Source organism: Siphateles boraxobius, unplaced genomic scaffold (assembly GCF_051911475.1).
Source record: "Siphateles boraxobius isolate OS27281-9 unplaced genomic scaffold, OSU_SipBor_1 98, whole genome shotgun sequence".
Lineage (NCBI taxonomy): Eukaryota > Metazoa > Chordata > Actinopteri > Cypriniformes > Leuciscidae > Siphateles > Siphateles boraxobius.
This window is the reverse complement of record NW_027509228.1, coordinates 52,100-62,500: the sequence shown is the minus strand read 5'-3', so window position 1 is coordinate 62,500 and position 10,401 is coordinate 52,100. Positions and strand designations below refer to the sequence as shown.

Below are 10,401 nucleotides of genomic sequence, written 5' to 3'. Positions count from 1 at the left end.
TATGTGAGGAAAGGCCAGGGAAACGAGTGCAGCAATGATTTGAAAGTGAAATGAGTTTGAGTTTTTAGGAGTTCCTAGCGTTTAAATGAATCCATTTATTAAAAATATTCATGCACTTAACCACCACATACATTTACTTTTACTTTTCGAAATGTTCACAATTTTATTGGAAAGCTTTTGGAAAAAAGTTTTTAAGTTGTGCTAATAAAACATGTTATGGGAGGAAATATTTCATTGTTTGAGCATAACGCATACCACTGAAGCCTGGGAGACGGATATAACTTATTTCTTTGGCTCTAAAATCAGTCACAGTCTGCTATGTACCTAAGTGCTCAAAATGTGTGTGCAATTTGTGGTTCTGTGAGATCTCTAAAAACAAGACAAGCTGATGTTCTTACCAAACAGATTCTAACTGCAATCCTGACAACATCATTATTGGTTTCTCAGTGTGATTGCATGAGTATGTTGAGTGAGTGTGTTGTGAGTTTGTCAGAAAAAACAAACAGCTTGTTGTTTTTTCATGATTTATGGGGACTTTACATAGACATAAGGCTTTTTATACTGTATAAACTGTATATTCCCTATACACTAACTCTACCTTAAACCTACCCATCACTCAAAACTTTTAGGATTTTTAAATTTTCGAAAAACATCTCTTTTTAAGCTGTTTTCCTCATGGAGACCAAAATATGTCCCCACAAGGATAAGGATTTCGTACAGTATATTGACATCTTTGTGGGGAAATTGTGTCCCCATAATGTAGGATTTACCAGCCACAACCACCCCAACACTCAGCTTTAGTTTGCTCCTCAGGCAAGGACATTGGATATAAACTGCTATAATCGATCCAAATAAAATTCTGCAGGAACATTAAAACATTTTCCAAAGCCTTACAGAGCTTTTGGAAAAGCAATAGCAGGTTACAAAAATACCTTTAAATTCTTTTCTCTTTTCTCCAGATGCGTCGTATGATGCTGTCCGGAGGTCAGGCTGGTCAAACAACATGCACAGCGGCAAAGGTCAGTGTCAACAGTCCACCTCGATTCATTGCTTTCATTGGGTGGTCAGACACTTAAACGCATCATTGTTGGTGTGTGACGTTCTTGATCTGTGCAGGAGAGTCAGCACATGGCCAGGCTTTATTTAAGGGACACTGGGAGCTGAAGAGGCTCATTAAGTGCTTTTGCCCTTGTTTTCTTTGGACCGAGACTTGAGCGTCTGCTCGCCCAGACGAATGTGCTGAACTCTTTTTTTTCTCTTTCTTTCTTGCTGTCGCGCTCTCTTCCTTTCTATTTCTCAGGCTCTCCTACAGTGGTCTCTCAGAACGTGTCCAAGAACACTGAGCCGGCTCGGCCTCAGCCGGGTAAGCGTTCAAAGATATTTCATAATTTATGTATTTAGCAGGTGGCAGCCTAAATGTGCATTTGGATTATATATTCACTTTCTGGGAGTTTAAGTCATGTCCTTTTTGTTGCTAGTACTATTCTTCTGCAGTTCATCTAGTGGATCTCCAATAAAATTGTGGAATTTGTCAACTATCCAGTTCCAAGTTCACATCCAGATTCATTTCTCTTTCCTTTCAGACCCTTACCAGATATTAGGACCCACTAGCAGTCGACTTGCCAACCCAGGTAACAACAGGAAAACTTACCGGTTTAACATTGTACTTTTAGAAAACCAGTTCAATTTTAACCAGTTTAAATTATGGCCAATACGGATTATTTTCTTGTTATGGCCAGTAACTAACCGGTAGATTCTATACTATTCCTCTGCTATTCTAAAATTCTAAACTATTTGGTCTAAATACATTGAAAATTAAAAGTAAAATAATAAAATAATATTGGTAACACTTTACAAAAAAAGTCTAACTAACATGATCTGAGAGTGAGTAATATAGAATAGAATAGAATAGAACAGAATATGTAAATAATGTGCATGCTATGCACAGTGCATTAACTAATGTTAACAGATACAACTTTTTATCTTAATAATGAGTTATTAAATGTTGAGATTAACATTAACGGAGATTAATACATGCGGTAGAAGAATTGTTCATTCTAAGTTCATGTTAAATAATGTAGTTAGTGAAACCTTAATGTAAAGTGTTACCATAATTTTCGTTACTTGATTTAAAACGGCGTTAACTGTTTGAAACTTTACCTGAAATAACCTAACCTAACCCTAACCCTAACCCTAACTTGAAGAACTAAAATAACTAAAACAAAAACTGAAAATAACAATTAATTAGAACTATACATATTTTAAAAGTAATAATACATCACAAAAAAACTTAAAATTAAAAATAAGATTAAAAAATCGATTAATATTACATCCATAAAAATAAGATTAATATTATTTCATAATATTAAAAGCTATAATAGCCAATCAGTGATACTAAATCAACAGCACTCAAAAATTGATAATTAAATTGCATTATTTCAATAATTAATTAAATGTGAAATTTTGAAGTAGAAAGATTGAAATAGTACTTTCTACTAAAACTTACTCAAATAATATTTGTTTTATTGACAACTGGGGGAAGAAAAAATAATTGGTCCTATATATATATCACATGTACCTCTGGTAAGATTCCCTCTTCGTGTCGTTGTCCAGGTTCGGGTCAGATCCAGCTGTGGCAGTTCTTGCTCGAGCTTCTCTCTGACAGCGCCAATGCCGGCTGCATCACCTGGGAGGGAACCAACGGAGAGTTCAAGATGACGGACCCCGACGAAGTAGCGCGTCGCTGGGGGGAGCGCAAGAGTAAACCCAACATGAACTACGACAAACTCAGCCGAGCCCTGCGCTACTACTACGACAAGAACATCATGACCAAAGTGCACGGCAAACGTTACGCCTACAAGTTTGACTTCCACGGCATCGCTCAGGCCTTGCAGCCCCATCCCACCGAGTCCACCATGTACAAGTACCCCACCGACCTGCCCTACGTGCCCAGCTACCACGCTCACCAGCAGAAGGTCAACTTCGTTTCGCCCCATCCTCCGTCCATGCCCGTCACGTCCTCCAATTTCTTCGGGCCCACCACCCCATACTGGAGCTCTCCGGCAGGTGGGATTTATCCCAATCCCGGCATGCCACGTCATACCAATTCTCACCTTGGTAGTTACTACTAAAGCCCCTCACCTCTCACCCGCGCCCCGAATGCCAAAGCTTGAACTGCACTCGGAGTGAAGACAAACAAGGAAGCTGGAAAGGGAGGGATTTTGGCCGAAACGTTTGTACATGGAAGCAGATGTTGAAAGACAGAGAAAGTAAAGACAAAATGGACCACAAATGGCTGATCCTCTTCAAAATGGAGTACTACTTATTCAAAGGACTTGGGTTGGTGTTTGTTTTGGAGAGTCTGCGCATGTTTCTCGTGCATTTCCACAACCGAAATCTGCACCGATGGGCCAGAGTCCCTTTCTACCAAATAAAGACCACATCTATTATGTATAAGTCGGCGAACGAACGAACGAACGAACGAACGAACGACCGACCGAAAAAACGAATCACTGTAAACTCACCCTGTGTGTTAATGCAATTGTGAACCGAGTGTTTATATTTTTGGACTTAGTCCCTGCTTCCCTTTTGGATTTTAAGTAAACCCACCTTGGTTACATGAATTTATCTTTTGTAAGTTGTGACTGAAACTCTCTTTTCTAAAGCAAATCTGGCAACTGGAACAAATATTGGCATTCAGCCGCCATTTATCCTCCTTGCTGGAGGACGTGGCGCCTGATTGTTTTTTAGGAGCTTCTCAGGCTAGCTGGCTCAAGCTGAACTCACTTACTCATCTTTAGCACTCCTCTATGCTGATGAAGAAGACGGTGTTGATGTGAAAGCTTTGTCGAATGGATCGAAACCTGCTTTACATTTCTGATGTCCCTTGTGAATCTCACTGCCTCCTCAGTGAATATCCACTCGTTTTCATCTCAAAACAGCCAAAGTGTTAAATTCACATGAGATGTGTTTGCATTCATATATGTCTTAAAAATCCTGACTAGATTATTGGATCACTGAATGTGGGCATCATGCAAAGTACCTCTTTGAAAGAAGAGAAAAGAAAAGAAAAGAAAATAACAGTTTAAACAGCAGCACAAGACGTTGAAACCAGAGATTCGCGAACGCTGTGCGTTTGTCAGACCTATTTGCTAGTATTTCTTTTTTTTTTGTTTTTTGATCAAAGGTCAACTAGGCATTAAAAGCATCTTACTGTATAAATTATGCAGAGCTATTTTCATATGTGACAGTGTTAAGAATCATACGTTAATACGAGTTGACCTCGGTCAAAATGCAAACTTTTTTATCAGTTACTGAAGGTAGTTTGAACTACGTAGGTGTTTTGTATCTGTACATATGGGCAATAAGTTTATGAATGTTCTCTTGTATTTTTCAGAAAATGCATTTTCTAAAGTTCCTGGTGTGCTGCCATGACAATAAGAAAGTTATTTTGATATGTAGTTAATATTTTTATTCACTAGAAGCAAATGCCTTACCAAACATGCTTGGAGACAATCGGTTTTCCGAAGTGCCATAATAAACCCTCAATGCCAAATCGTATTACTGGCAAATGTATGTGCCTAAGAAAGTGTCCGGACAGTGTTAGTTTCGCACAAGCGTTTTCTCTTGTGTATTTTGTAGCATTAAGACAAAAGATGATCGGAAATTCCCAAGTGTTCATCTCTGGATCACTCTCAGATATGAAGGAATTGTGCTATTTTATATATGCAAGTATTTGGATATTAAATTTATTGCTATATAAATATATATATATATATATATGAAATATTGCAATTAATCTTTTTTTGTTAATTTTGTTGTTTCTGCAATTTATTAAGTATTACCTTTTGTAAAAGGGTCTGTTGAATAAGTAAAATGTGACAAAATAAATGTTTTTACATTAAAAATCTCTCCATATACCTTTCTGTGTGTCATTTGACCAATGCATCAGTTGAAAAAATATCTATAAAAAATATAGGGTATTATTTAAGGTGATTTTAAGGTGACGTAGTTACACGTGCTTACCATAGTAATAACAGTAAATTATGCATAATTACAAATAACTAACCCTAAACCAAACACTAACCGTTTGGTTATAGTACATATATAGTACTTATTTATGTTCTATAGTGCACAATTAAATTACTCAGTACTTATTTGAATAAGTACAATGAAACTATGTCACCTTAAAATAAAATATATCCAAATGTAGTGTGTTGTTAAAAGGGTGATGTTCTAAACCGCTAAACTAAACATGTTTGGCTTACACTTAATTTATATAATCACATAAAAAAGTCATATTTTTCTCAACTGAAGGCCTATTTATTAAAATTTTAAATCAAATATTAAATCACATGATATTTCAAATGTCAGATATTTCATCTAATACAGATATTTCATCTAATGTTTCATCTAATCCAGTACTGAGTGATAATAAACCATCATGAGCACATCTGGGGACCATGATTGCACATTAAATCTGCTGGGTATTAATAATGTTTTATTAACGAAGTCCGGGAGGAACATGTAAGGAGGCCTGTATATACTATACATGTATATACACATAGCCGACTCACCTGTGTTCCTCAATGGTTCTTCTGTATCCCTCCGTTACCCCGAATCCTTTCTCTCGTTTGGTTCCTATCCCAGCCAGGGATTCGAGGGAAGTACTCTGGGTTCAGGCCAAATTCCTCCCCTAAGAGAGCATGCCAAATACTTAATACTCTATTACTCTATCTGACGTAATTTCAGTGCTAAAGGATTGCACACACATATGGATAGTCTAAGGTAAGATGTATTAATTCTAAATGTTTGGCAGTGAATGCTCTTCGGGGAATTATCTTCATCCCACATCTAATATATTTTAAAGGCGCTTTATTATTTGATGTGTCATGTAGTGAGTCAGTGGGCCACAGCTTCAGACAACAGATATCTATCACGCACCACCCTTTCTTACGCACAACACTGCATGCTTATGCTTTATGAGCTATACAAATTTCCAAGTACTCATCGCTGCTTAGGGCAAAGCTCTTTGTATGGGCAAAGCGATTGCTTTGTTTGGCTGTGTTTGATACACATTAGGGCACTGTTATCTAGGAGCCTGGGACTGAGAATGGATATAATATAATGTTGATCCAGCACAGTGGACACAAAAAAACAAGAGTTGTCAACTATAGCTTTGTCTTGTACGCCCCCATGTGGTTAGTTTTAGCAGAAAAATGTAGATTGGTTTCAATGACATTTAAATTAATTAACACACCAACTCAAATTCATATTTTTTATTATTATAAAAAAATATATTTACAAAGTACAAATGGAATTTACAAATTCAATAATACAATATTAACAATATCTATTAATTTACAAAGGAACGCACCATCCCAGAGTGATTCAGAGCATACATGCATCTGCTGGTTAATTGGTATTTGAAATCAGTTCATCTTAGACTTTTATATTCAGACAGGAGTAATAAAAGTCAATCTCGTATTAATGAACTTGCAGTTAACACTCTCATTCCCGACACAATGACCCTGTAACAGAAGCATTCACAATTTTATATTTTTGATATTGTCAGAACAAAGATACAAAAATATTGTTTTGTTGATGCGGTTTTGAATGCTAGTCGCTCTAAAATATGCAATAAAATAATTATAAAAGAAATGGACTGCAATATGGGTTTTACCCTGTCAAGACGACATTTTCCAGTTTTTCTTCAAATAAGGGGTATTTCAAGAGATAAAAACACTATGAGAGACAAAAAGCTTGTGTGTCCAGTGCTTCTTGTATAGTGCAAGATGTTGACCTCGCAATGTTGCTCTGTGCAATACATACAGTACATGTCAGGCAAAGAGTTCTACATTTTGGTGCTGTTGGGCGGCTCAATTTCAATGACCTCAAAGCCCTGGTTATCGATGCCGTTTATTGAGTGGTGATGGTGTCCTGCCTCGTTGTGGTAGCAGTAAGCGCAATGAGCCGTTGGTACGGGCACCATTTTGGTGAAGTTGGAAAAGTCCACCCGGTATTTTCCCTCTTTGCTGCGGGAAATGATAGGGAGAAAGTTGTATCCCCACATGATCTCCTGTGGGATGTATGAAGTCCTGACCTGGCAGGACGAGCTGGTGGACTCGGCCGTGCCATCGAGAAACACCACGAGCTCGAACTCCTGCTGATGCAGAGTGTCTACGGCCATGTCGAAGAACGGGCTGGATTTATTGATGACGTGGTAGAGAGTTAAAGGGCAGACGAAAAACAGGTTGTCCTTGCCGGCGTCCACCATGAAGTCGATGTTGACCTGGTCCATGATAATGGTCTCACCTTCAGGGGTGATCGTGGTCCTCAACAGCTTGCCGTAAACCTGACTGCCGATCATCAGGGTCTTGCGCAGGTTGGCCACGCGGATCTGAAGGCAAAGAGTTCCTTTTTTAGGGCAGATAACTGCGGATTCGCTGAACGTTATGGTCTTGGCTCTCTTCTTCGGAAGGGCGATTTTTGTCATAACCACACCGCACCAGAAGCAGTTGATTATGGCACCCATAAGACTCTGAATTATAATCAGAGCCACGGCTCCTGTGCAGGCGTTGGTCACGTACAGATTGCCGTAACCGATGGTGGTTTGGGTCTCCAGCGAGAAGAGGAAAGCGTAAGTCAGGTCGGTCACACTATAGACGCATGGCGTGTGGTTATTGGCTGGATTCTGCCAAGTTAGATCACCGTTGTCTCTGGCGATCCAGTACCAGATGAGGCCGAAGATGAACCAGCTAAGGGTGAAGGACGCCACGAAGTGCAAGATGACGAAACGCCATCGGGTCTCTACGAAGGTGGTCCATATGTCAAGCACATAGGCGAAGCGGTTTCTGTGCATCACGTTGCCAAACTCGATGTTGCAGCGGCCATCTTTGGTCACCAGGCGATATTTGCGAACCCTCCGCTCCGACATGTACTCTTTCAACACCTCTCTCACGGAGCGAGTCATTTTCAGGATCTGTCTGGGAAGAGAATCAAGCCATATTTGTTACTAGAATCAAACCAAGATTTGATGCAAAACAGCAGAACTATGGATTCATTGTGATCCTCTCCAGTCATTCTGTTGCTACAGCGTTTCAAACAGGACAGAGAACGTGTTGTCCAACAGACTGAAGTATTTAGGGATAAACACTTGCTATTGTTATGCATGAGATAAGATAGCCGAATCCGTCCACATACTGTATACAAGCAAGTGAACACCTGATGTGATTTCATATTTTGCAAACAGTAAATCATAATTTTGAATCTGGGCCATTTCAAATAACATTCCCAATAACACCTTTCAGTGGCATTGTTATTAGCAGCTGATGCTCTTTTTGCATTTTGTGACTTTTTTCTCCAGGACATTATGGCCTGGTTTCACAAACCAGGATTTCAGGATTAGGTTTCAGTTCAATTAAGTTAAGTGTTCTAAACACAAGTCTAAACATTCATATATAGTCTGTAACATATCGTGGTATGCACGGCCCCAGAGTGTTAAGATATATCAGTGCACGTTGCTTTCTGTTAAAACAGCTCAAACATGCATTTTAGTCTTTAGTCTAGGCTTAAGCCTTGTCTGTGAAACCGGGGGTATTAGAGTTCATTTGAAGCTAGCTATAATTTCCCAGGCTGTGCTTAGTGCAAGAGGCAAAGCATGAGTGAGTGTGTTATCATTAATTAGCCAAAAGCCAATCTCTGAACTCTATGCAGAGTGAAATCAACACTGCTGAAGTGTTTTGAGGTCATAACATAGTAATTTGTAAGGAACCGTGTGGAAATAAGTCTTAATTAATTCATTATCTGCTACTGTAATCATAGTGTGATTTAAGTGTTCATTTCAGCTGCAGTGAAGCCTATGTTTAGGTACGTTTTTCCAGAGTCACTTATTTCCTATGAATGCTGTTTAAAAGGCACACTTGCGAACCGGTGTTCGGAGATCCTCTTAAAATATGACCACAATTAAAAAAAAAAAATATTAAAAAAACTATGCATACAAGTGCAAATTAGTTGAATAAATAAGCGAGTCCAAGCACTCAAGCAAGAATTTCGTCTCACACCTGACTGTGTTTCGCTGCAGGCTTTGATTTGCGATCATTTTACTCCCCTTGACACATTCTGAATGTTTCTTTGTACTTAATTACAACAAAAGCGTTGATAAACGCAGGCGTCGCATGGCAGCGTGTTCAGGGCAGTTAGCTACGGGTAATCTCCGCTTATCTGTCGCTATGAGCGACTGAGTGCTGCTCGGTTTGCTCCAGATCCATTTGTTCCATCTCCGGAGTGTGCTTAATGTTTAATGCAGAGTCTATTAGAATACACATCAACTCTGTGCTGAAGCTCAATTACAGCACAGAATAGCAAGTGTTCAGCCCAGCCAGAGGAACCCGCAGTTCTCATCCACCACCCATCATCTGCTGTGCAGATTTATGAATTTAATGTTCCCAAAATACCATGAGGAATATCGGTGCTGATGACTGAACCAGACCACACATCAGATGAGCAGAGATTTACATGGCAGACCAGACACACGCACTGTAAGAAAAATGTTCAGCTTACCTAGAAAAGTCTGACCAGGTGCCAATCACAAACTTCTTCAGTCGCTCACCGGCTCTCTTGCTCGTTGTCCTCTCTTTTAAATGTGAGCTAAAGCAGGAAATTGTAAATGAACATGTGTGTGTTACTCATTAATAAGCTGTGTCCCTCCTCAACTGTTTCACACTCCGCTACTCTCTCTTTCTCTCTCTTTCCGTCCAGGTGTCTGTGTGACAACTAATGCCCAACTCTTCCCTTTTCTAGGCTTCCCTCCTACTCACACAGTCATCCCTGTTTATGTATACACAAGTCGACGAGTGTATACACACAAATGCTTTACACAAGGGGAGCATGCAGGGTGCACTTACTTTCGCATCCTCAAGACGGACGTACGCATCAACACACGCACACACTCCCGCACGTTTGATTGGGACGCCCTGGTACCCCTACAAAATCACTACTTTTTGCTTTACCATAAATATTAATCAGCAGCGATGGTCATGTTTTATTTAGCGATGCATGCAGTGATAAATCAGGCTTCTGGGAATGTTTCAGGACACCAACCGGCTGCAAATCATAAAGGTCACAGGTCACGCTTTGCTGCAACTGAAGAGGATTTGATTTCGGGGGTCTATAGATGAATATCTGATGTGTGTATTTGCATTTTTGTACATTTGGATAGACACCAAAAGAGTGATAATCACAAAACCATTATGAGGGCCCACGCTGCAGGTCAATATTCAGACACAATCCCATAGCGAGACTCTCATTTGTTAGCAAATGATGTTGAAACGTTGTTTTGATGTGCATTTTAGTGTTTATCCGAACATGCAAAACTATATGTGCGCAGGAAACACCCTTTAC

The 10,401-nt window shown here is 39.4% G+C and overlaps 2 protein-coding genes across 5 annotated transcripts in view; one reads left to right on the top strand and one right to left on the bottom strand.

Annotated features, from left to right (window-relative positions):
• The window catches only part of fli1 (Fli-1 proto-oncogene, ETS transcription factor), a 33,622-nt gene extending 29,545 nt beyond the window's left edge, over window positions 1-4,077 (top strand). For all 3 annotated transcript variants that reach the window (XM_077225048.1, XM_077225047.1, XM_077225049.1), the window contains 4 exons: window positions 960-1,019; window positions 1,301-1,363; window positions 1,584-1,631; window positions 2,614-4,077. In XM_077225048.1, the coding sequence (XP_077081163.1) occupies window positions 960-1,019; window positions 1,301-1,363; window positions 1,584-1,631; window positions 2,614-3,131 (689 nt within the window). In that variant the 3' untranslated portion in view covers window positions 3,132-4,077. The remainder of the gene's footprint in view (window positions 1-959; window positions 1,020-1,300; window positions 1,364-1,583; window positions 1,632-2,613) is intronic.
• A 2,246-nt stretch (window positions 4,078-6,323) lies between these two features.
• Window positions 6,324-9,751, bottom strand: LOC143733354 (ATP-sensitive inward rectifier potassium channel 1-like). Of its 2 annotated transcripts, none has more exons than XM_077225051.1 (2): window positions 9,562-9,751; window positions 6,324-7,981 (listed from the first exon to the last, which is right to left on the bottom strand). In XM_077225051.1, exon 2 carries the CDS (start codon window positions 7,970-7,972, stop codon window positions 6,854-6,856), a length of 1,119 nt encoding a protein of 372 aa, XP_077081166.1. In that variant the 5' UTR covers window positions 7,973-7,981; window positions 9,562-9,751; the 3' UTR covers window positions 6,324-6,853. The 2 variants fall into 2 exon arrangements, with proteins under 2 accessions (XP_077081166.1, XP_077081165.1); XM_077225050.1 differs by having other exon boundaries at window positions 6,326-7,985.
• Between the last annotated feature and the right edge of the window lie 650 nt (window positions 9,752-10,401).

Bases quoted from the DNA above. Each gene is read 5' to 3' on its own strand.
- LOC143733354 (XM_077225051.1), bottom strand. From the start codon at position 7,972: ATGACTCGCTCCGTGAGAGAGGTGTTGAAAGAGTACATGTCGGAGCGG.